The sequence below is a fragment of the Sapajus apella genome, unplaced genomic scaffold, assembly GCF_009761245.1.
Source record: "Sapajus apella isolate SASKATOON/1434 unplaced genomic scaffold, GSC_monkey_1.0 scaffold6, whole genome shotgun sequence".
In the NCBI taxonomy this organism is placed as follows: domain Eukaryota; kingdom Metazoa; phylum Chordata; class Mammalia; order Primates; family Cebidae; genus Sapajus; species Sapajus apella.
In genome coordinates, this window is record NW_022436946.1 from 58924468 (window position 1) to 58950057 (window position 25590).

At 43.7% G+C, this 25590-nt stretch overlaps 1 protein-coding gene across 2 annotated transcripts in view; it reads left to right on the forward strand.

The window, feature by feature from the left end:
* BACH2 (BTB domain and CNC homolog 2) overlaps positions 1-17207 on the forward strand; it is a 357645-nt gene extending 340438 nt beyond the window's left edge. For both annotated transcript variants that reach the window (XM_032274410.1, XM_032274409.1), the window contains exon 7: positions 10489-17207. In XM_032274410.1, coding sequence (XP_032130301.1) covers positions 10489-10971 — 483 coding nt within the window. In that variant the 3' untranslated portion in view covers positions 10972-17207. The remainder of the gene's footprint in view (positions 1-10488) is intronic.
* Positions 17208-25590: the final 8383 nt, after the last annotated feature.

The window sequence follows — 25590 nt, forward strand, 5'->3', positions numbered from 1 at the left end:
AACCAAAGCGCAAGGATGAGATGTTAGAAAAGCACAGGGTACATTATATGTTATCAAGATAGCCCTGGACTTCAGGGTCTTTTTTTTTTTTTTTTGACACTCACCAAGGAGGGAAAATGTCTGTGTTCAGTAGCTCCCATCACCAACAAAAGAAAGTCCAAGCTTCTTAGTAGAACATCTCCTGCCCTTTGTCATCCAGTCTGTAGCTGCCCCTCCAGTGTCACCATTCACCCCATTCCTAGGACTTGATCCCTGATAAAATCAAACTCTGCAATTGTACCTATGCCATTTCCTTTCCACCTTGGACATTCCTCTACTTTTTCTGTCTCCTTTTTTCTTTAAGAGTCAGGTCATGGCTGGGCACCACGGCTCACACCTGTAATCACAGTGCTTTGGGAGGCTGAGGCAGGAGGATCACTTGAGGCCACAAGTTTCAGACTAGCCTGGGCAATACAGCAAGACCTCATCTCTAAATGAATGAATGAGTCAGGTTATACATACCTCTCTAGGAAGCCCCTTTCCTGAGTTCCCAGTTAGGCTGGGCACCTGCCCATGGAACCCTGATCTGATCACTTAGTCTTGAGTTATCTTTGCACATGTCTGTCTCCCTAGCCCCCAGCACTTGACTGTAGGTTCCTCAAGGACAAGAACAGTGACTTGATCATCTCTGAATATCCAGTGTTGGACCCATTGCTGGTGCCCAGAAAATGTCTTTTGCTGTAAAATTTACTAGACATTGTGACTATTCGGTTCAGGGGATTATGAGTTTCTTCTTCCTTTCAAATACGTATTTAAAGTTGTTTAATTTTGTTAAACAACAAAATTTAATTTAAATCACATAAGGAAACAACATTCCTGCTGTGAGTGTGGGTCTTCTGAAAGCCTGCTGGGCTTAGGTAGAAAAGTCCACTGGGTGTAAGTCTACAGGGTCCTAGGCACATCTCTGTAGTGTCTTGCACTCCTCTTAAGGTAGTAAAATAACTTCAATCACCAACATTTGAGAAATGCCTGGTTTTGGTAATTCACTTTCAGCTTCATATAATTTTGCAATACTGAACAAATAAAATCTAAGCTACAGACGAGGCATATCTAAAGCACTTTGCTAGCATTTTTCAACTAAAAAACCAAAAGAGCATCATCTAGTTCTCCAACCACTTTTTGGCATCTCCTTAAATAAGATGCCATGTTTCAGTGCCGAATGAGAACATGCTTGTCAATGTACATCTGTGACTTAGAGCTTCGTGGTTTTAACCAAGGCATGATTTATAATGCCTTTCCTACTGCTGTCACACACAGCACCTCATTTTCTTCCCCCTAGAAAGTGGCCTGGAACATTTAACAGATGAGTAGGCTTGGAGGGGTCAGTGCTTTGGCCAGGGCAATGTGGCAGAATGAGCCTGGGCTTCCTCTTCCAGCATCCAGGCAGTATTGCCCCTCACTTGGCAGATTTCTGGATTTAAAGGGGAGAGCTCCAGGTTGCACAGCTTACCTTTAAAAAGCTTACCCATGTAAGCTTTTTCCCCAAGGAGACCTCCCAGATGTGTTTTGTTTCTTATCTGGGGATACTGTGTCCTGGCAGGGATGGCACTGGTGGGCAGAGCAGCTTCCGCCTCTCCCCAGCCCCACCCTACGCAGTCCCCAGCACGCCCTGCACTCACTCCCCACTCCCACGCTGTCTCCCACACACCCGCCACTCAGCTGTTGCAAACTCACATAATGTATTTCTCTAGAGTTGGACTTGTACATCTGTTTATTTTTCATTTTTAAAACATGTTTTCTTGATAAATTTATAAATATTTTAGCAGGTGCCCTATCCCCATGTAAATCTCTCTTTCCGACACACATGCCCACGCCGCCTGCCAGACTGCATTCATGTTACAGCACGTGCAGCTCCCGTGTCGAAGACTTGTTCCTCGTGGGTGTCGCATGCCTGTCCCTCCCTCTCTCCTCTTCATTTTCTCTCCCATCCTCTCCTCCTGCCTGCGCTTGCAAAGGGTTGGTAAGAACTGACTTCATCCTGCTTCAGATGCCTCTTTTCTTCTTCCATTTCATTGTGTGTGCCTCATGGAACCCCATCTCCTCCCCTCATTCTCACACATTTTTTTTTTTTGAGACACAGCCTCGCTCTGTCGCCCAGACTGGAGTGCAGTGGTGTAATCTTGGCTCACTGCAACCTCCACCTCCCAGGTTCAAGCAATTCTCCTGCCTCAGCCTCCTGAGTAGCTGGGATTACAGACAGGCACCAACATGCCCAGCTAATTTCTTGTATTTTTAGTAGAGATGGGATTTCACCATGTTGGCCAGGCTGGTCTCAAACTCCTGACCTCAAGTGATCTGCCTGCCTCAGCCCCCCAAAGTGGTAGGATTACAGGCATGAGCCACCATGCCTGGCCCCCTTTTCCACAAATGTTGATGGTAAAACCTTAATTAGTCTCTACTCTGCTGCTGAAGTCATCTCTCTGTTGGGATGGTGAATTTTAGTAACACAGGAGCATGTGTAGAATTTTGTTTAAGGAGAAGAATATCTCAAAACCTTGGGCTAGTATGCAAGAATTCAGACTCCATACTTCCTTCTCCCTTCCTGAGTCCAGGAGAATCGCTGCTTCAAACCCACTGCACATTCCTCAGCTGTTCTGGAGAGGGTTGTTCCTGTTCAATCTGCTCTGCGACCAAGGTCAGAGAGCTGGCTGATGTTCATTCCATATGAAACTCGGTATGTTAGGCAATTGCTGATGACTTTTTTTTTGTTTTGTTTTTAATAAACTATTTTTTTGGTGTGGGGGACAGAGTCCTGCTCTGTCACCCGGGGTGAGTGTTGTGGCACCATCTCAGCTCACTGCAGCCTCTACCACCCGGACACAAGTGATCCTCCCACCTCAGCCTCCAAAGAAGCCTAAACTACAGGTATGCACCATCACACCTGGCTAATTTTTGTATTTTTTGTAGAGAAGGGGTTTTGCCATGTTGCCCAGGCTGGTTTCAAACTCCTGAGCTCAAGTGATCCGTACAACTTGACCTCCCAAAGTGCTGGGATTACAGGTGTGAGACACTGCACCCAGCCTGACAGCCTGACTTACTTTTTTTTTTAATTTTGATTACTGTAGCTTTGTAGTAAGTTTTATTTTATTTTATTTTTTAATTGCATTTTAAGTTAAGTTTTGGGTTACATGTGAAGAACATGTAAGATTGTTGCATAGATACACACATGGCAGTGTGATTTGCTGCCTTCCTCCCCTTCACCTATATCTGGCATTTCTCCCCATGCTATCTCTCTCAAACTCCCCACCCCCCGCTGTCACTCCCCCATTTCCCCCCAAAAGACCCCAGTGTGTGATACTCCCCTCACTGTGTCCATCTGTTCTCATTGTTCAATACCCGCCTATAAGTGAGAACATGCGGTGTTTGATTTTCTGTTCCTGTGTCAGTTTGCTGAGAATGATGGTTTCCAGGTTCATCCATGTCCCTACAAAGGACACAAACTCATCGTTTTTGATGGCTGCATAATATTCCATGGTGTATATGTGCCACATTTTCCTTGTCCAGTCTGTCGTCGATGGGCATTTGGGTTGGTTCCAGGTCTTTGCTATTGTAAACAGTGCTGCAATGAACATTCCTGTGCATGTGTCCTTATAGTAGAACGATTTATAATCCTTTGGATATATACCCAGTAATGGGATTGCTGGGTCAAATGGAATTTCCATTTCTAGGTCCTTGAGGAATCGCCACACTGTCTTCCACAATGGTTGAACTAATTTACACTCCCACCAACAGTGTAAAAGTGTTCCTGTTTCTCCACATCTTTTCCAGCATCTATTGTCTCCAGATTTTTTAATGATCACCATTCTAACTGGCATGAGATGGTATCTCAATGTAGTTTTGATTTGCATTTCTCTAATGACCAGTGATGATGAGCATTTTTTCATATGTTTGTTGGCCTCGTGTATGTCTTCTTTTGTAAAGTGTCTGTTCATATCCTCCGCACACTTTTGAATGGGCTTGTTTGTTTTTATCTTGTAAATCTGTTTTAGTTCTTTGTAAATTCTGGATATCAGCCCTTTGTCAAATGGGTAGACTGCAAAAATTTTTTCCCATTCTGTTGGTTGGTGATTCACTCTAATGACTGTTTCTTTTGCTGTGCAGAAGCTGTGGAGTTTGATTAGGTCCCATTTGTCTATTTTGGCTTTTGTTGCCAGTGCATTTGGTGTTTTGGTCATGAACTCCTTGCCTACGCCTATGTCCTGAATGGTTTTGCCTAGAGTTTCTTCTAGGGTATTTATAGTGTTAAGTCTTATGTTTAAGTCTTTAATCCATCTGGAGTTAATTTTAGTGTAAGGTGTCAGGAAGGAGTCCAGTTTCTGCTTTCTGCACATGGCTAGCCAGTTTTCCCAACACCATTTATTAAACAGGGAATCCTTTCCCCATTCCTTGTTTTTGTCAGGTTTGTCAAAGATTGGATGGTTGTAGATGTGCTATGTTGCCTCCGAGGCCTCTGTTCTGTTCCATTGGCCTATATCTCTGTTTTGGTACCAATACCATGCTGTTTTGATTACTGTAGCCTTGTAGTATAGTTTGAAGTCAGGTAGTGTGATGCCTCTCACTTTGTTCTTTTTGCTTAGAATTGACTTGGCTATGCGGGTCTCTTTTGGTTCCACATGAAGTTTAAGGCGTTTTTTTCCATTTCTGTGAAGCAGGTCATTGGTAGCTTGATGGGGATAGCGTTGAATCTGTAAATTACTTTGGGCCATATGGCCATTTTCACAATATTGATTCTTCCTAACCGTGAACATGGAATGTTTCTCCATCTGTTTGTGTCCTGTTTTATTTCGTTGAGCAGTGGCTTGTAGTTCTCCTTGAAGAGGTCCTTTATGTTCCTTGTTAGTTGTATTCCTAGGTATTTTATTCTCTTTGTAGCAATTGTGAATGGCAGTTTGTTCTTGATTTGGCTCTCTTTAACTCCCTTATTGATGTATAGGAAAGCTTGTGATTTTTGCACATTGATTTTGTATCCTGAGACTTTGCTGAAGTTGCTTATCAGTTTCAGGAGATTTTGGGCTGAGACGATGGGGTCTTGTAGATATACAATCATGTCATCTGCAAATAGAGACAATTTGACTTCCTCCTTTCCTATTTGAATACCCTTTATTTCTTTTTCTTGCCTGACTGCTCTGGCTAGAACTTCCAGTACTATATTGAATAGGAGTGGTGAGAGTTGGCATCCTTGTCTAGTGCCACATTTCAAGGGGAATGCTTCCAGTTTTTGCCCATTCAGTTTGATATTGGCTGTTGGTTTGTCGTAAATAGCTTTTATTATTTTGAGATATGGTCCATCAATACCTAGTTTATTGAGGGTTTTTAGCATAAAGCGCTGTTTAATTTTGTCAAAGGCCTTCTCTGCATCAGTTGAGATAATCATGTGGTTTTTGTCTTTGGTTCTGTTTATGTGGTGAATTACGTTTATAGACTTGCATATGTTGAACCAGTCTTGCATCCCAGGGATGAATCCTACTTGATCATGGTGGATAAACTTTTTGATGTGCTGTTGCAATTGGCTTGCCAGTATTTTACTGAAGATTTTTGCATCTGTGTTCATCATGGATATTGGCCTGAAGTTTTCTTTCCTTGCTGAGTCTCTGCCGGATTTTGATACCAGGATGATGTTGGTCTCATAAAATGATTTCGGAAGGATTCCCTCTTTTTGGATTATTTGGAATAGTTTCAGAAGGAATGGTACCAGTTCCTTTTTGTATGTCTGGTAGAATTCGGCTGTGAACCCATCTGGACCTGGGCTTTTTTTGGGTGGTAGGCTCTTAATAGCTGCCTCAACTTCAGACCTTGTTATTGGTCTATTCAGGGTTTTGACTTCCTGGTTTAGGCTTGGGAGGATGCAAGTGTCCAGGAATTTATCTATTTCTTCCAGGTTTGCTAGTTTATATGCATAGAGTTGTTTGTAATAATCTCTGATGATGGTTTGAATTGCTGTGGAATCTGTGGTGATATCCCCTGTATCATTTTTTATTGCATCTATTTGATTATTCTTTTTTATTAATCTGGCTAGTGGTCTGTCTATTTTGTTGATCTTTTTGAAAAACCAGCTCATGGATTTATTGATTTTTTGAAGGGTTTTTTGTGTCTCTATCTCCTTCAGTTCTGCTCTGATCTTAGTTATTTCTTGTCCTCTGCTAGGTTTTGAGTTTTTCTGATCTTGCTCCTCTAGCTCTCTCAATTTTGATGATAGGGTGTCAATTTTACATCTCTCCTTGCTTCTCATGTGGGAATTTATTGCTATATATTTTCCTCTAGAGACTGCTTTAAATGTGTCCCAGAGATTCTGGTATATTGTGTCTTTGTTCTCATTGGTTCGAAGAACATCTTTATTTCTGCCTTCATTTCATTGTTTATCCAGTCAACATTCAGGAGCCAGTCATTCAGTTTCCATGAAGCTGTGCGGTTCTGAGTTAGTTTCTGAATTCTGAGTTCTAACTTGATTGCACTGTGGTCTGAGAGACTGTTTGTTATGATTTCCATTCTTTTGCATTTGCTGAGGAGTGATTTACTTCCAATTATGTTGTCAATTTTAGAGTAGGTGCGATGTGGTGCTGAGAAGAATGTATATTCTGTGGATTTTGGGTGGAGAGTTCTGTAAATATCTATTAGGTTTGCTTGGTCCTGGTCTGAGTTCAAGTCCTGGATATCCTTGTTAATTTTCTGTCTGGTTGATCTGTCTAATATTGACAATGGGGTTTTAAAGTCTCCCACTATTATTGTGTGGGAGTCTAAGTCTCTTTGTAAGTCATTATGTATCTGGGTGTTCCTGTATTGGGTGTGTATTTATTTAGGATCGTTAGCTCTTTTTGTTGCATTGATCCTTTTACCATTATGTAATATCCTTCTTTGTCTCTTTTGATCTTTGTTGGTTTAAAGTCTGTTTTATCAGAGATGAGAATTGCAACTCCTGTTTTGTTTTGTTTTGCTCTCCATTTGCTTTGTAAATCTTCCTCCATCCCTTTATTTTGAGCCTTCGTGTATCCTTGCATGTGAAATGGGTTTCCTGGATACAGCACACCAATGGCTTTTGGCTTTTTATCCAATTTGTCAGTCTGTGTCTTTTGATTGGGGCATTTAGCCCATTTACATTTAGGGTTAATATTATTATGTGTGAATTTGATCCTGCCATTTTGATGCTAGCTGGCTGTTTTGCCCATTAGTTGATGCAGTTTCTTCATTGTGTTGATGCTCTTTACCATTTGGCATGTTTTTGGAGTGGCTGGTACTGGTTGTTCCTTTCTATGCTTAGTGCCTCTTTCAGGAGCTCTTGTAAAGCAGGCCTGGTGGTGATGAAATCTCTGAGTACTTGTTTGTTCGCAAAGTATTTTATTTTTCCTTCACTTTTGAAGCTTAGTTTGGCTGGGTATGAAATTCTGGGTTGAAAGTTCTTTTCTTTAAGGATGTTGAATATTGGCCCCCACTCTCTTCTGGCTTGTAGGGTTTCTGCTGAGAGATCTGCTGTGAGTCTGATGGGCTTCCCTTTGTGGGTAACCTGACCTTTTTCTCTGGCTGCCCTTAGCATTTTTTCCTTCATTTCAACCCTGGTCAATCTGACAATTATGTGCCTTGGGGTTGCTCTTCTTGAGGAATATCTTTGCGGGGTTCTGTATATTTCCTGGACTTGAATATTGACCTACCTTGCTAGGTTGGGGAAATTTTCCTGGATGATATCCTGAAGAGTATTTTCCAGCTTGGATTCATTCTCTCCATGACATTCAGGTACACCTATCAAATGTAGATTAGGTCCTTTCACTTAGTCCCATATTTCTCGTTGACTTTGTTCATTCCTTTTTACCCCTTTTCTCTAATCTTGCCTTCTTGTTTTATTTCATTGAGTTGATCTTTGACCTCTGATATCCTTTCTTCTGCTTGGTCAATTTGGCTGTTGAAACTTGTGCATGCTTCATGAAGTTCTCGTGTTGTGTTTTTCAGCTCCATCAATTCACTTATATTCCTCTCTAACTTGTCTATTCTCATTAGCATTTCATCAAACCTTTTTTCAAGGTTCTTAGCTTCTTTGCATTGGGTTAGAACATGTTCTTTTAGCTCACAGAAGTTTCTTATTACCCACCTTCTGAAGCCTGATTCTGTCAATTCATCACACTCATTCTCCATTCAGCCTTGTTCCCTTGCTGGTGAGGAGTTGTGATCCCTTGTAGGAGGAGAGGCATTCTGGTTTCAGTTGCTTTCATCCTTTTTGCACTGGTTTCTTCCCATTTTTGTGGATTTATCTACCTGTCGTCTTTGAAGTTGTTGACTTTCAGATTGGGTACTTGAGTGGACGTCCAGTTTGTTGATGATGAAGTTATTTCCTTCTGTTTCTTAGTTTTCCTTCTAACAATCTGGCCCCTCTGCTGTAGGACTGCTGAGGTCCACTCCAGGCCCTGCTTACCTGGGGATCACCTGCAGCAGCTGCAGAACAGTAAGGGTTGATGCGAGTTTCTTCTTCTGGTATCTTTGTCCCAGAAGGATACCCGCCAAATGTCAGTTTGAGCTCTCCTTTATGAGGTGACTCTTTGGATATACGGGGTCAGGGAGCTGCTTGAGGAGACTGTCCTTTAGGAGCTCAAGTGCTGAGCTGTGATCTCCGTTGTTCATTTAGAGCTGCTGGGCAGGTACGTTTAAGTCTGCTGCAGCAGAACTCATAAACCCCCTTTCTTTTTTCCCCCAGGTGCTCTGTCCCGGGTAGTTAGGGCTTTATTTTTGAGTTTCCATTGTACTGCTGCCTTTTTATCAAGGCTGCACTGCCCAGCGAGGAGGCAGCCTAGTCACTGTCTGCAGAGGCTTTACTGAGCTGCTGTGGGCTCCGCCCAGCTGCCGTGTGAACTTCCCTGCAGTCCTGTTTATAAGGGCGTAGTTAGAACTGCCTCGGAAAACCAGGCCCACCTCTATAATGGCGGACTCTCTCTGTAATGGCAGGCTGCCTCGGCAACGGCGGGCTGCCTCAGCAATGGCAGACTACCTCCATAGTGATGGTGTGCCTGGGTCATGGCAGACGCCCCTCCCCCACAGAACTGGACCTTCCCGGGTTCGGCTGTGCTTGCTGTGAAACTCTCAACCCAGAGCATTTCCAATTGCTGTTTTTTTGTGGGGGTGGGACCAGCCGAGCCTGATCACCTGGCTCCTGCCTCAGAGCCTTTTTTTTTTAAGTTGAATGGTCGACTGTCTCCCAGGTGTTCCAGTCGCCTGTTGAAAAGGCGCCAGGATCTGTGTGATTTCCCCTGCGGCGACCCACTGCGCCGGGTGAAACAGCGGTGCTGAGATTTGCAGCGTTTTTTTGCCCAAGAGTCTCCTGGCCTGGCTCCCTGTTTCAGTCCCCTTTTTAATCAGATGAATGGGCGACTCTGCCTTTCCGGAGCTCCAATTGCCAGCTAAAATGGTGCCTGGACACGTGTATTTTGTACGGAGAACCGCCGCCCAGGGGCGCCGGCAAAGCAGCCGTGCCGGTTCAGCTGTGCTGGTGATCCGTGGGGCTCATCCACCTGGGAATCTCCTGGTCTGTGGGCAATAAAAATCCGTCTGGAAATGCAGCGTCCACTCTCCCTCTGCACTTTCACTGCAATCCTGAGCTCCTCCTAATTGGCCATCTTGGATCCTCCTCTCCTGACTTGCTTTTTTAGGAGGAGTTTTAGGTTCACAGCAAAATTGAACACACTGTAGAGAGAGTTCCTATATGTTCCCTGTTCCCACACACATAGCCTTCCCCACCGTCAACATCCTTCACAAAGTAGTACACGTGTTACAGTCAGTGAACATACATTGACACATCATTATCACCCAAGTCCATAGTTTACATTAGTGCTCACTCTCAGTGTTGTACGTTCTGTGGGTTTGAACGAATGTATAATGACATGGATCCACCAGTATAATATCATATAGAGTGGTTTCACTGCCCCCAAATACCCTGTGCTCTGCCTGCTCAACCCCCTTTACCCCGGCAACCACAGATCTTTTTATTGTCTCCATAGTTTTGCTTTTTTCAAAATGTCATATAGTTGGAATGGTAGATTTTTACCTTTCAAAAATGGTAACCTGATGCATTTGGGGGAGATTTTCAATCACAAGATTGGGACTGAAAGTTTTTCATTTAACTGTCTACAAACCCCAAATTTCAGAAAACCAAAACATTGACTCAAGCTTTCTGATTGGTGACAGTTTTACCAGTTTGCCTGGGCCTTGGAAAGGGCTGAAGGGATGTCCTGGGAAAGGTGTTGGCCTCAGCAGCTCATCTGGATGGGTGGCTCAGATGGGAGGTGTGGCAGAAGCCCATGTCTGGGCTCCCTGGATATGTATCTTTAAGTTTCTAGAGCCTGACCTAGTCATTCATGAGTTACATCATAATGGAGGATGCAAAACAAAGGCTGGAAAACCTCCCAAAATGAGGCCTTGTGTCCTCCAACTCAGGTTCGATCCAATCTTCTCTTTATTTCCTGTACTGTCCAGGTATGTGAGAAAGAGAAACTGTTGTCAGAGAGGAATCAGCTGAAAGCATGCATGGGGGAACTGCTGGACAACTTCTCCTGCCTTTCCCAGGAAGTCTGCCGAGACATCCAGAGCCCCGAGCAGATCCAGGCCCTGCATCGGTATTGCCCTGTCCTCAGACCCATAGACCTGCCCACAGCCTCCAGTGTTAACCCTGCACCTCTGGGTGTCGAGCAGAACCTTGCAGCCTCCCAGTGCGCAGTGGGTGAAAATGTGCCCTGCTGCTTGGAGCCAGGTACGGCTCCCCCTGGACCACCCTGGGCACCCAGCAACACCTCCGAGAATTGTACCTCTGGGAGGAGGCTAGAAGGCACTGACCCGGGAGCCTTTTCTGAGAGAGGACCTCCTCTTGAACCCAGGAGCCAAACAGTGACCGTGGACTTCTGCCAGGAAATGACTGATAAGTGTACAACTGACGAACAGCCCAGGAAAGATTATACCTAGTGACTCGGCTCTGCCTCCCAGTCCGCACACCTCTCCCACCCAGGCGTTCTTCAGTCGGCCTGTGGCACTGTTCATCTGCTGTCCCGAAGAAACCGAAAACACATTTGGTGCACACTACAGCGGTCTTAGCAGCAATACTGTTCCGAAGTATTCTCTCCTCTTCTCGAGCAGAAGTGATAGATAGTTACCTTCACAATGGTGCTACCCCTTGCCCAGGCAAGGAAAGACAGCAGTAATGACACTGTCTGTCTGTGGCTCAATTTCAGTCTTCACAGGGATAGACTACAACACCTCTAGGCCCCAACCACGGATTTTTTTTCTCAGTGGCCCATGTCACAAACCCTATCTCAGGAATTTCTTCTGAATGTTCAATTTTTTTCATTGAAGACAGCTTCTATACACATCAAAGTTTTATAGCTAGACTGTACATATTATATATAATATATATAAAATATATATATATCCATATGCAAAAGTCCTGCATGCCTCAACTTTCTCATCCTAAAACTGGAAACTTCATTTCTCATTTAGAAACAGGTTCCAACATTCCTCTTGTTTTGTCTCTGATGCTAGAACTAGTTTGGTAACTGTTAACATGGTCATTTTTCTTGCTTCACAGTTCGATTTTCAATTTGTACTTATTTATGGACAAAATTCAGTGTTGGAAGCTTTTTCCCAAGATTTTATTTCAGCTCTTTTTTACGTTTGGTTTGATTTTGGCACCGCCAGATGGTGTCATTTGAGCATTGTGGGTTTCTTTTTTGTTTGTTTGGTGGGGGGGTAGGGGAGGTGGTTATTTTTTTTCTTTTTCCTTGCAGATACTGTACAGTAATGGTCAACTTTACCACTTGCACTGAGTTTTGGGTCAAACCTATTTTCTTAAATGAAGTTGTAACTTCAGTATAACTCAAGTATACTGTATATTCTTTGCTTTTAGTTAAAAAAGTAAAACATTTTAGCTAATTAAAAAGCACTCAGGTGATAATTATGTAGGAAAAACAATCTTGCCAAATAACGAATTCATCCTAGGATGTGTAGACAATAATCTGCTTGAATATTTTTATATTTCACCTCCTCCCCACCTTTCCCTAAGCAAAGTTTAAATGCAGATAGAGAGTTCAGAGTTGATGCTGGATGTTCAGATTCCTAAGTGGGGAGAGAGTTTGGACATCTCACTCAAAAGTACATCAGAAAAACAGGAATCCATGATATTATACCAGAACTCATCAGACATTGGCTCCTAAAAATCAAGTTAGAGCTGTTTTCACCCAGGGAGTAAGTCCCATTCATTTCAACACATCCTGAGGCCTCGGCTTGCTCTCGGAAGTGTTGTGCAGTAGGACCTGCTCCCCTGAAGGACGGGGCCAACCTGCCACCGGCTTTACTGCCCAGGCTTGGCCTCCCAGGACATCTGGCCTGCGGGGATTTGAATTGCAGCCCCAAAGGTCCTGCCTTCACACCGTTGGGGGAGAGCAGAGCATCCTGGCACCTGCGATCCATCCCTGACACAGGCTGACACATTTTTTCTCCTTTCCTTCTCCAAAGGCTTCGAGTTGTCTTCTGAGCTTTTTCTGCCAGTCTTGTCTGAAGGCAGACTTCATTCTGAAGCTTTGGACAGGCTATCACCGAGAGCCCTCCCTCTTCCCTTCCCGAATCACACACATACCCTACCCTCACCTGATGATAATTTTCTCTTCTTGCTGCAAAACTGGTTGGCTTGCAACCCAGAGAGAGCAGCTTCCCTTGGCTCTGGGGGCGTGTTGGCCCCAGCCACGTTTACAGGAAGGTGTGCCCCAGAGGAGGAGGAATCAGCTCCCTCGCTCCAGTGGCCTTGGGTCCGGGTCTCACTGAACAGCCCGAGGGCCACTCCAGCCTGGCTGGGGAAGAGTCCTGAACGGTTTGATGTGGGGATGGGGTGGTGGGCAGTGGGGAATAGATGGTTGACTTTGTTTCTTTATTTGTGCCATTGTTTGGACAATATTAAAGCTGCATGTAAAAGGGGAAATTAGTATATGATATAGGCGAAAAGTGAAATCATAGTAACATATGTTTTAGTATTAACTTTTTTCTGTACAAATATTAGCACTAAATGTTTAAATATGTATGAATGCCAGAAATTTGTCAGTTCATGCAGTAGGATAAAAAAAAAAAAAAAAAAAAAGACTTTTCTTTTTAAACGGTTCCACTTTTAAAACCTGCCTCTGGGTTTTTGTTTTTTCTCATGTGTGTATGTGTGTGTGTGTGTGTGTGTGCTTGTCTGAAACAGACCTTGATAAAGCTCTGTTGGAGCTGCTGGTTTTCGTTATGGTTGTTGGAATTTCTTGGCCTAGTAGGACAGTTCTGTGCTTCACTGTGAGGTTTGCCTTTGTGGAAAACTGATGACAGCGAGAATATAAACTCAATGTGAATCATGTGATACTTCAGAGGCATGTGTTATGTTGGAGTCAGCTGACAGTATTTTGTTTTTTAACTCTGTTGTTGCCTTTTCAAGTGACCTCTTCTCTTCTTTTAAAGAAAGAACACTTTCTGCTCATATCATAACCAGATCCAACCCAGCTTCTTGGCATGATTTACCCTGGTATCAACTCTTGTGCAACTGGTAGTCTTGACCACATTCCATCTGCTTCCCCAGGTTTCTGTGGTTCAGTAGCCCAGACCTGTTTGGCAGCCATTTCTGTTGGTGCAGGGTCTCTTTTTGTTGTTTTTTGTTTAAGTCCCCCAGTTTATTGCATTTTGTTATAGCATCCTGAGCAGAATTATACACCATCTTTACCATCTTAATCACATGTCATCTTAATTATTTTCAGCTTACAGTTCTTTTGCATTAAGTATATTTACAGTGTCATACTACCATTACTGCCTTCCGTCTCCAGAATTTTTTGGAACCTAAAAATCTTTCAAACCTAAAACACTGTACCTATGAAACAGTAACTCCTCATTCTCCTATATCCCAAACCCTGAAAACTGCCATTCTACTTTTCGTCCCCATTAATTAGATTACTTTAGATACATTATATGAGTGGAATTAGGTGTACTTGTCATTCTAAGATTGACTTAAAGTACACGGATACCATATATGTATCAGAATTTCCATTTTTTATAAGGGTCTCTTTATTTCTCTCCACCATAACTCAGACCTTACCCTCCTCCCCCAGACCCCTGCCTTGCTTTTCTCCCTCTTTCCCCTACCTAACTCCTGCCATGGGAACTGGTTAAAAACATTGCTCTCAAAACCATCTTCCAATTTCATGGGGATTTCTAACAAGTTATTTCCTTCATTATCCACTATGAACAGTGACTAGCTTTGTGCAATTGTTCATGTGATATATGTGTGTCTTTTCCTATTCAGAACTAAGTGCTTGTCGCAATTATTTCTTGGTTGATTCAAAGGGAGGACTTGCTGGGGACCAGAATCCAAATGGCCTCAAGTGGAATTTTAAAAACCAGCCTGTCTCTTTTCCGTGGGATCCCTTAGTCAACCCCACACCTTTTATGAACAAACAGCAAGGAAGAGTGTTTGTACAGTATAATGACATTTGGTTGTGTTTTTAAGGTTATTTTCTTACAAAAATAAGAGACCCTCCAACCACGGGCTGTTTTGAAGGATGCTTGTGACATTCTGCTTGGGTCTTCAAATGGTGAGGATAGGAATGGTGGGGCAGAGCCAGTGGAGGTGACTAATGAGCATCCCACCTAAATCCAGTCCTCCCCTTGGATCCGCCTTTGTCCTGCTTGTGTCTCCAGGCAACCTCTTCAAGTTGGTCAGGCTTTGGGCAGGTGAGTGCTTTGTTGTATGTGTTTGTTTCTCTGAGTTATCTAGGGGTGCCTTGATTAAAATCGAACTTTATTACATACTGATTCTGGAACAAAACAGTTAGAAAATCTTTAAAAAAAAAAAAAGCCAACAAAGTTACTAGGCCATCCTGCTACTTCTCTTCTGAGTTCCCAGCAATGACTCAGGCGTCAGAGGTGATGCTGCGGTGGAAAACCTGACTGTGTGTGTCTGCTCCTGTATGTTGTGCGAGTAATTTATTAACTGTCTTTCTAAAGGTTTGCTGCTTTTCAGATGCACTATAATTTGGGATGTAATCCTTATATTGCTTTTCCAAGGAACTTAAAAAAAAAAAAAAAAAAGCCTAGTGATTAGTATGCCAACTGCCACTCTCCTTCAAAAGGAGCCAGGACCAGCAACGACTTTCGAGAGAGGACTGGCTCAAGTGAAGTGCGCACAGTGTGAAGTTTAACGCTGTTGTCAAGAGGCCTAAACACACATTTTTTTAAAATATTTATGATTGCCATCAAAGAAGAAGAAAAAGAAGAAACAGGGGAAGGTTTGAAAATGATAAGCCTGTTGAGAAACCAAAAGTCCTGTCCCGTGAAGCTGCTTGACATCCTGTGGAGTAGCATAATCCTCTCAAGTTGAGGAAGAGCTGCCTGCAAAGCTTTCTCAAGTCCCTGTTTGACTACCTGTTTCTCTACATAATGCCCCGTTTAAACTAGGAGCTGTTTTAGAAATGACTTCAAACTGCTCCACTGTTGCTTACAGTTTAAGAGGAATTTCAGATTCAGAAGGGAGCAAGAATCAAATTTAGCCCTCAAATCACTGTAAATAAAGAACAAAAGGTTTTTTTGTTTTTATTTTTACTTTTGAAGAATAAAGCTGTTTGTTGTATCATGAGTTAGTGTTTCTTCCCCAAATTGAAGACTGTGTTGGAAGTTGATTTCTGGTGAGTCAGTCCACGATACAATGCCCTGTATGGAGTTGATATTCATATGGGAAGTCTGTGTGCATGAGGCATTCTGTGTTGAAAGTGTATGTTTATCGTACTGCCCGAGCCATCTCATGACCCCAGCATCCAAAACCGATGCTGTAGAACAGAATATATTTGTACACAAATGGTGTGTGCAAATAGGATTTGTACATAGAAAAGACTTACTGTGGCAGATTGAAGATAAATTATTCAACTGACGGTGCAAAAACATTACTTGCAAAGAAAAGTAAGTTTATAGTATTTTCCTACACTCTACCCTGGGAAATGATATTTATATCAGATGAATATCAGTGCATTTTAAATGTAATTTGAAAACAATGCTGCCATTTTGTGAAGAATACCCACTTGGTTGCAGAGGCCAACTTTCATAGCTTTGATTTAATGTTGTGACATGGTGTTATGCATTTCGCTGTCAAGCAATGGATAAACAACTCTGACCTTCATTCTCATTCCAGTTTATTGACCTCAGATAAAACACTGGCCCTTCTTAGAAGCAGAAGTGCACCAAGACCATTCATTTCAGGTAGACTCACATTCAGTGCCAAGTGCTCCCATGGGAATAATCAGACGCATATGTTGGGAAAGAGTGAAGGGACATGGACAAAGAGGGGTTTTCCTACAGATGGATGCTAAGTCTTCTACCAAAACATGTCTGGAGGCAGAGGTATGACCTCCCCCTTAAGTCCTAACAATGTATTTTGCGTGTACAAAACCTGGGATGCCCGTTCACGCTCTGACACAAAGACATGGCACTTCTAGTGAGTGATCAGGAAGATTCCACATGCATTTGGGAGCTTCAGGTGCTTGTTAGACACATTGAGCCATTCAAGGCAAGCACCACCTTTGCTTGTGAGGCCAAGAGGGCCTGTGACAATTTGTTCCAGAACCAGTCTGATACAAGTGCACCTCTAATATATGCCTTACAAACTCCAGAGGCCATATTCAAAACAGGGTCTTCTCAGTGTATGCAAGGGGCTGCAGCCCCTCTTCTCTTCCTCCCCAGGTTGAACAATACGGACAGTTTTCACACATATCTACCTGTATAACCCTCTGTACCTCTCATAACTGGTCAACGACTGTAACAGGTTACATCAGGTGTTTTTCTACATACTTTTTACACAGATTCTATGCGATTAATGTAACTTAATTCAATGCATCATTTTATTGTACTAGTTCTTAGGCCTGTCCTTATTTTTTTCTAAGTGATTGTGGTTTTTCTTGTGGTTTTGTAAAAATGAAAGGCTGTTGATGCTTATTCTCTGTAACTAAGAATTTTTACCTTTTGGGGGAAAAAAAAGCATTGCTATGAACTAATGAATTGAAACTTCATTTACTCATTGTAAATACACTATTGTGCAAAAAAAAATTTTTTCACTCAATTGAATTGCTAGTGTTAACTGAATTTTGTCTAGACACCATTTCTGTTGATGAAATAAAGACATATCATTATGCATTGTAAACTGATTTTCTCTGCCTCTGATCCCTGTGTTCCAAATTACGGAGTGAGAAACCTCAGGAAATCTTTTTTCCCAGAGGCCGTTTCTCTTCCTCTAGTTTGGACTCTTACTTGCTACCTGCTTAATCTGATTAGAAATCTTTGAAATTTGATAATACTAATGTGGTCCCTAAATTCTGAATTTAAAAAATTCCTAGTGCTTGTGAGAGTAGATAAAAGGCTTTAAACCCAATTTCTCGGTTTTTATATTGTGCTATCACTATGCAGAATGTTACCACAGGAAAAAACTGGGTGATGGGTATCATTTCTTGCAACTGCATGTGAATCTGCAATTATATCCAAAAAAGGTTTAATTTTTTAAAAAAACTAAATGAAAATAAATGAGGAAAAATAAACCAACACCAAGAGGCAATGAGTTGTAAGGAAAGATGTTTAGAATTGTGGCTGAGGAATCCATACAGTCACGCATTGGTGAGTGAGGGGGTACGTCCTGAGAAATGCATCCTTACACGATTTCATATTGTGAGAACATCAGGGTGTGCCACACCAACCTAGATGTGAAAGCCTACGACACACCTAGACCATGCTTCTAGGTTGTAAACTTGTGCAGCGTGTAATTGTACTGGATATGGTAGGCAATTGTCACACCAGGGTGAGTATTTGTGTATGTTAATACAGAAAAGGTGCAGTAAAAATAGGCTGTTATAATCTTACAAAACCATTGTTGCGTTCCATCATTGACTGAAAACATGGTTATGCTATGCATGACTGTACAGTTTAAAAGGTGTATTCTGGCCGGGCGCGGTGGCTCAAGCCTGTAATCCCAGCACTTTGGGAGGCCGAGGTGGGTGGATCACGAGGTCAAGAGATCGAGACCATCCTGGTCAACATGGTGAAACCCCGTCTCTACTAAAATTACAAAAAATTAGCTGGGCATGGTGGCGTGTGCCTGTAATCCCAGCTACTCAGGAGGCTGAGGCAGGAGAATTGCCTGAACCCAGGAGGCGGAGGTTGCGGTGAGCCGAGATCGCGCCATTGCACTCCAGCCTGGGTAACAAGAGCGAAACTCCATCTCAAAAAAAAAAAAAAAAAAAAAGGTGTATTCTAAAAGTGTATTTGATAGTTATGTCTTGGATTTTGATGTAAACAGAAAACAAGATATTGAATGGTGGGCAGGTTGAGTGACAGTGAGCAAACACTGGACTGGAGCTCGGAGGTGAGGGAAAGCCAGTAGGACAGAGCCGGGCGGCTGAGCTGTCAGTGAGGCTGTGAGTAACGAGTGCTTGCGCACAGCGTCAGGCAGGGCAGGGCAGGGCTGCCGAGATCCCTGTTTCGAGAAGTGCCTGCAACCGCCAGATGGCAAAACCGAAAACCTGCCAATTTCTGCTCCCTCAGGCGAGTCTTCATGGGCACTTAAGGAGTCAAGGAAGGCTTCCTGAGAGCAGGTGATGGGTTTTCCAAATGTGTGTTGCTCTGAAAACATCACAGTCATAACATTTTAGGTACAAGAGGTAGATTACCTATGCCTGAAGACATGAAGTTAATCCACTCTAAGAAAAACAGGTGAGTCATTGTCTCAAAATTATCTGTGGGAAAACGTAATTTAGAACTGATGGTCATTTGCACCTTTAACCCTGACATTTGCTCTCGCGATACAAATGACACTGATGCTTTGAAGCAAAGTAAACCTCATCAGCTGTCGTGTCCTGCAAAACAGGCATCCCCAACCTCTGGGCCGCAGACTAGTCCATGGCCTGTTAGGAACAGGCTGCCCAGCAGGAGGTGAGCAGCTGGGGAGTGAACATTACTGCCTGAGCTCCACCTCCTGCCCCATCAGCGGTGGCATTAGATTCTCGTAGCACAAACCCCACTGTGAACTGTTCATGTGAGGGATCTAGGTTGCAGCTCCTTATGAGACTCTAATGCCTGATGATCTGAGGCGGAATGGTTTCCTGAAAACATCCTCCTACCCCACTACCTCTGGTTCGTGGAAAAATTGTATTCCATTATACCAGACCCTGGTGCCAAAAAGGTTGGGGATTGCAGCTGCAAAAGAGCTTTTTTTTTTTTTTTTTTTTTTTTTTTTTTGAGACAGTCTCACTCTTTCAGAGTGCAATGGCGTGATCTTGGCTCACTGCAACCTCCACCTCCCGGTTTCAAGCGATTCTCCTGCCTCAGCCTCCTTAGTAGCTGGGACTACAGGCCCATGCCACCAAGTCCAGCTAATGTTTTGTAGTTTTAGTAGAGATGGGGTTTCACCATGTTAGCCAGGATGGTCTTGATCTCCTGACCTCATGATTGGCCTGCCTCGGTCTCCCAAAGTGCTGGGATTACAGGTGTGAGCCACCGTGCCCGGCCTACAAAAGAGCTATTAAGCACTGTCCAGCCCCAGGTGGACAGCAGCCATTTTCTTTCCTACTTTACATGTGCTTCTTACAGGAAACTTGCATCTCCCTCTGGGGCACAGTGAGGACTGTTCCCTCTACACCAGGCCCTGCCTGCAGTTTTGTTATATTTGGAAAGACCTGAGCTGTTCTTTAAAATTATTTTAGAATCTTTCACTCTTCTCCACCCCCCACCTCATCCCACTCTACCTCACCAGTTGGGATGCATTAGCAAGACTGTACTTAAAAGTTTAACACCAGTTGGTGAAGATGCCATGAGCAGAAATGGGTTTCCAATTCTTACTGAGCACCTATGTCTTCCTGGTACAGGCAAACACAATACTTCCTGGTGTCAAAAAATCAAGGCCCAAAGAGATAGAGGTAGCCACACATCCCATTATGGAAGTGTCTTTCATTTCACTCAAGAGCATGGCACCTCCTGTCTCCACACCTGTCCCTGGTTCCTGCAGATCCTGACACATGCCTGCCACTGGCCCACTTAGCCACAAAGAGGCATTGCTGATTCTCCGTGGCTAGTTCTTACTCTTCCCTCTTGAAGATAAGTGCATACCTGAGACAGTGCCCTTCATCCCAAAGCAGTGAATGGAAACCTTCAGAGACACTGATGCTAGGAGTCACTGAAAACATTACATTTTACACTGGGCCCTCCAGCCTTTGTTTTTTCTTCTTTTTAGAGACAAGGCCTTGCTATCTTACCCAGGCTGGAGTGCAGTGGTTATTCACTGGCATGATCAAAGTGCACCGCAGCTGTCAACTCTTGGCTGCAAGAATCCTCTCACCTCAGCCTCCCAAGTTGCTGGGGCTACAGGCAGGCCACCATGCCCAGCTCAAACTTGTTTTTTTAACCTCCATTTGTGCCGTGTTGTTGACAACCCAGTGAAGACTTTTCAGAGTGAAAAAAAAGATTGAAATTACCAAAAACATTGCCATAGAGGCCTCTGAAACCTATTGACAAACATATGACAAAAGATGACAGAAAGTGAATAAGGACTAAAGATTGGAAAATTGGAAGCAATGGGTAAAGTATTGCCTTTGGCGTTTATACATAAATATTCATTCAAGCAATACTGTATTACATACTGAGCATCCAAGATGTCAAATACCTTATCCTTATAGCTTTCACAGGCTAGTCAGGCAGAGAGACGTACAAATAAACCATTGCCCAGGGGCTGCTGACTTTTACAGACAGGAGAACAAGGCTTTCTGGAAGGACTGTGGGCCTCAGAGCAGCTGGATATGGATTTGAATTCCAGCAGGCTGTGTGATCTTTAACTGTGGAGAAAGTTAATCTCTTTGAGCCTTGTCTGAACTATAAAATGAGAACGAACAATAATAATTTGACACCCTTGTATAAGGTATAAATAATGTGAGCACATGGAATATAGCATACCCCTTTAAGGCACTTTTTGGGACGGGCACAGTGGCTCACACCTGTAATCTAAGTAAGTGCTATGGGGAGCTGAGGCAGGAGGATCTCTTGAGGCCAGGAGTTCCAAACTAGCCTGGGAAACATAGCAAGACCTCATTTCTAAAAAAAAAGAAAAAAAAATTTAATTAGCTGGGAGTGGTGGTGCACCTCTATAGTGCCAGCTAGTAGGAAGGCTGAGGTGGGAGACTTGCTTGAACCTGTGAGGCGGAGGTTGCAGTGAGCTCAGATCAGCCAAGTAGCAACCAGCTGAGCAGCTTCATGGGTTGGCTAGTCAGTGCACATCACAGGGCACTCTCCTGGATGGCTCAGGACCACTGGGAGGGTGAGCGGGGTGAGGAAGACATGCTGGCTTCTACTGATCCCAGGAAGCTCCTGGTGGGGCACAATCATGGCATCACCACTACCCATGAACAATCCCAGCAGGATACAAAAAGAACATGCGAGTGTTTGCCAGTGTTTTAATCAATATTTTATTTCCGTGGCATTGATGAATTAAAAATCCAACTGGTTCATCCCCGAGAAATGAACTGATGAGAGGAAAAGCATGGAAAGTTTCTTGCCAACCTCTCCTTTATAGACAGGAAGCACATCTGACCTGACGCTGAGCGCAAAGCTCCAGGCCTGCTCTGGACCCATGTTTAAGGGGCCATCGGCTACTTTTGCTGCCACTGCAGAGCTGAGGTACTCTCTTGCAAAATATCCCACCAGGCTGTGCTGGGACTGGGGAAAAGGTGACATATCCCAATCCTCCTACTCGAGACAGAGCCGCTCTTGCCCCTAGATCTCCTCTGACAGTGTACAGCTCCTCACTGCCCGAGCATCAGACCTGCCTCAAGCAGTGTGGCCCAGCAAGGAAGTGAGAATCTGTCCCCAGCCCTCATAAGGGAAGGGTCTCCTGTGGATGTGACATGGCCCTTCACCTGGTGGGTGTCTGCGGAGGATGTGGGTCCCAAAGCGCTTCCTGTAGTTTGAGCTGACAAAGGCACGACTCTCCTCCTGCAGATAACAGCTGCTCCTGATGCATTATTTTTTCATAATAGACGAAAGTTCTAGAAGCATGTTCTGAAAGAGATAGGAAATCAAAAAACAAACAAAACAGACTCAAAGGACTTGTAAGAGTCAGCCCTACCCACCCACCTGGGATTCTATATATGTCACAAATGCTGGGGATCAGAGAGCTGCTGCAGACAGCAGCTGTCCCTGTGTTTCCCCGCAGGTGAACGTCCGTCCATGTAAGAGGTGGTGCCCGATAGCATTACAGTGAAAATTCCGGTTCCTTCCTGCTGCCTCCTCTTCCTCCTCCTCCCTACTGTTGTGCTTTTTGTTGTTTTGTGCAAAAATTCAGGCCTAAAACAAAAAAGTCAATTTGTTCCTAAGCTCCATCTTAGTCCCTTTACAATTAGCCAGATTTTTTGACTTTGGATAATGTGGAAAGTGAACTCATTCAAATACAGAATTGTCCATTTTGTAACAGTCTATCTCTGATGCTAAAAATATGCTAAACTCAGGAGGCCATGTGCCGGAAGAGCGAGGGGCAGCCATGGATGAGGAAGCAGGAGCTTGAGCTGAGTCAGACAGGCTAAGGATCAAATTCGAGCTTACTTGCTCATCCAATAAATATTAATGTATCCCCCGCTACATGCCAAGGACTGTGTTTCACACAACCTAATTGTGTGATTTAGGACAACACCTATTTCCTTATCTGTAAACTAGAAATTAGCACATGGGTACAGAGAGGAAGTCCACAGCGGTGTCCAGACCATGATCCAGCCCTCAATAAAGCGGTGTCCTTCCTCATCTTCTTCACATTCTTTGGTAATTGATAAATTGTGTAAAACTTCTCAGCCAAAGGTTCAACAAATTATAACAATCCACCCTCCAAACAGCCACCTCATAATCCTTGTTAATAATGAGTTGGGTTGGGCGCAGTGGCTCATGCCTGTAATCCTGGCACTTGAGAAGGCTGAGGCAGGAGGATTGTTTGAGCCCTGGAGTTCAAGGTTGCAGTGAGCCATGATGGAGCCACTGCACTCCAGCCTGGGTGACAGAGTGAGACCCTGTCTCTAAAAAATTGAAGTAAAATAAATAATAATGTTGAGTTAAAAATTACCTTCCCAAATGAGACAAAGAACCTAGAAGTCAAAGAGATTGTTCATAATATAAAATTAAAAGTTTAAAGATGTCATAAATGTGGAAAAGGGACAAGCACACTGGGGAAAAAAATATTTCCATGTCAGTATAGACAAGAGGTTAATATGATACCAGATAAGAGCTCCTAGAGGCTGGACGTGGTGGCTCACACCTGTAATCCCAGCACTTTGGGAGGCCAAGGCGGGCGGATCACCTGAGGTTGGGAGGTTGAGACCAGCCTGACCAACATGGAGAAACCCTCCATGTTGTACTTTTAGAAATTTTGTACTAAAAATACAAAATTAGCCAGGCATGGTGGCATGTACCTGTTCAGGAGGCTGAGGTAGGAGAATCACTTGAACCCGAGAGGCAGAGGTTGCAGTGAGCCTAGATTGTACCACTGCACTCTGGCCTGGGGGGCAGAGCAACACCCGGTCTCAAGAAAAAAAAAAACAATGACAATTCATGGTAGAAATACAGATAGCCAATAAACATATGTACAATCTTAGTAGTAATCACAGAAATGTAAATTAAAGACAGGGATGGGGAAGGGAGTAAGATAATGTCTGCTGTTGGCAAGAGTATGAAGAAATGGGTGCTATGCTGGTGAGAGGGTAAGTTGGAATAGTCCTCCCTGAGAAAAAATCGGCAGCATTTATCAAAACAAAATGTAGCCAGGTCTGGTGGCTCATGCCTGTATTCCCAGTGCTTTGGGAGGTCAAGGTAGGAGGATCGCTTGAGCCCAGGAAGTCGAGACTACAGTGAGCTACGATTGTACCTCTATACTCCAGCTTGGGCAACGGAACAAAACCAGGCCTCTTAAAAAAAAAAAAAAAAAAAAAACAAAGCAAGCTGGGTATAGTGCCTCATGCCTGTAATCCCAGCACTTTGGGAGGCCAAGGTGGGTGGATTACGAGGTCAGGAGATCAAGACCATCTGGCCAACATAGTGAAACCCCATCTCTACTAAAAAATACAAAAAAATTAGCTGGGCGTGGTGGCACACGCCTGTAGTCCCAGCTACTCAGGAGGCAAAGGCAGGAGAATTGCTTGAACCCAGGAGGCAGAGATTGCAGTGAGCCAAGAAAGCACCACTGCACTGTAGCCTGGGTGACACTGTGAGAGTCCATCTCAAAAAAATAAATAAATAAAAACAAAAACCCATCACTAATCATCCATGAAATGCAAATCAAAACCACAATGAGCTATCATCTTACCCCAATTAGAATGGCTACTATTGAAAAGACAGAAAACACAAATAGATGCCGGTGAGGATGTGGAAAAAGGGAACTCTTTTTTTTTAGTCTCCGCTAGTCCTTTGGGGACAGAGTTTCGCTCTTGTTGACCCAGGCTGGAGTGCAATGGCGCAATCTCGGCTCACCGCAACTTCTGCCTCCTGGGTTCAGGCAATTCTCCTGCCTCAGCCTCCTGAGTAGCTGGGATTACAGGCACGCGCCACCATGCCCAGCTAATTTTTTGTAGTTTTAGTAGAGACGGGGTTTCACCGTGTTGACCAGGATGGTCTTGATCTCTTGACCTCGTGATCCACCCGCCTCGGCCTCCCAAAGTGCTGGGATTACAGGCTTGAGCCACCGCGCCCGGCCGGAAAAAGGGAACTCTTATACACGATTGGCAGGTTTGTAAATTAGTATGGCCTCTATGGAAAACAGTATGGAGATTTCTCAAAAACCTTAAAGCAGAACTACCATATGATCGAGCAGTCCCACTACTGGATAAAGGAAATCAGTATAGCAAAGGGATATCCGCACTCCCGTGTTTATCATAGCACTATTCACAATATGAAATCAACCCAAGTGTCCATCAACAGACAAATGTATAAAGAAAAGGTGGTATATTACACAATGAAATACTATTTGGCCATATAAAAGAATAAAATCATGTCATCTGCAGAAACATGGGTGGAACTGGAGGTCATTAAGTTAAGCAAAATAAGGCAGGCACAGAAAGGCAAAACTCACGTGTTCTCACTCATGTGAACACTAAAAACGTTGATGTCATTGAGGTAGAGAGTGGAATGATAGATACTAGAGGCTGGAAAGGGCATGTGGGTGGGAGGGGGGTGAAGACAGGTTGGTCAAAGATACACACATACAGTTAGATAGAAAGTTCTAATGTCTGCTGGGCGTGGTGGCTCAACCCTGTAATCCCAGTACTTTGGGAGGCTGAGATAGATGGATCATGAGGTCAGGAGTTCAAACCAGCCTGGCCAAGATGCTGAAACCCCATCTCTACTAAAAATACAAAAATTAGCCAGGAGCGGTGGCACATGCCTGTAATCCCAGCTACTCGGGAGGCTGAGGCAGGAGAATTGCTTGAACCTGGGTTGCAGAGGTTGCAGTGAGCCGAGATCTCACCATTGCACTCTGTCTCAAAAAAAGAAGAAAGAAAGTTCTAATGTCTGAAAGCA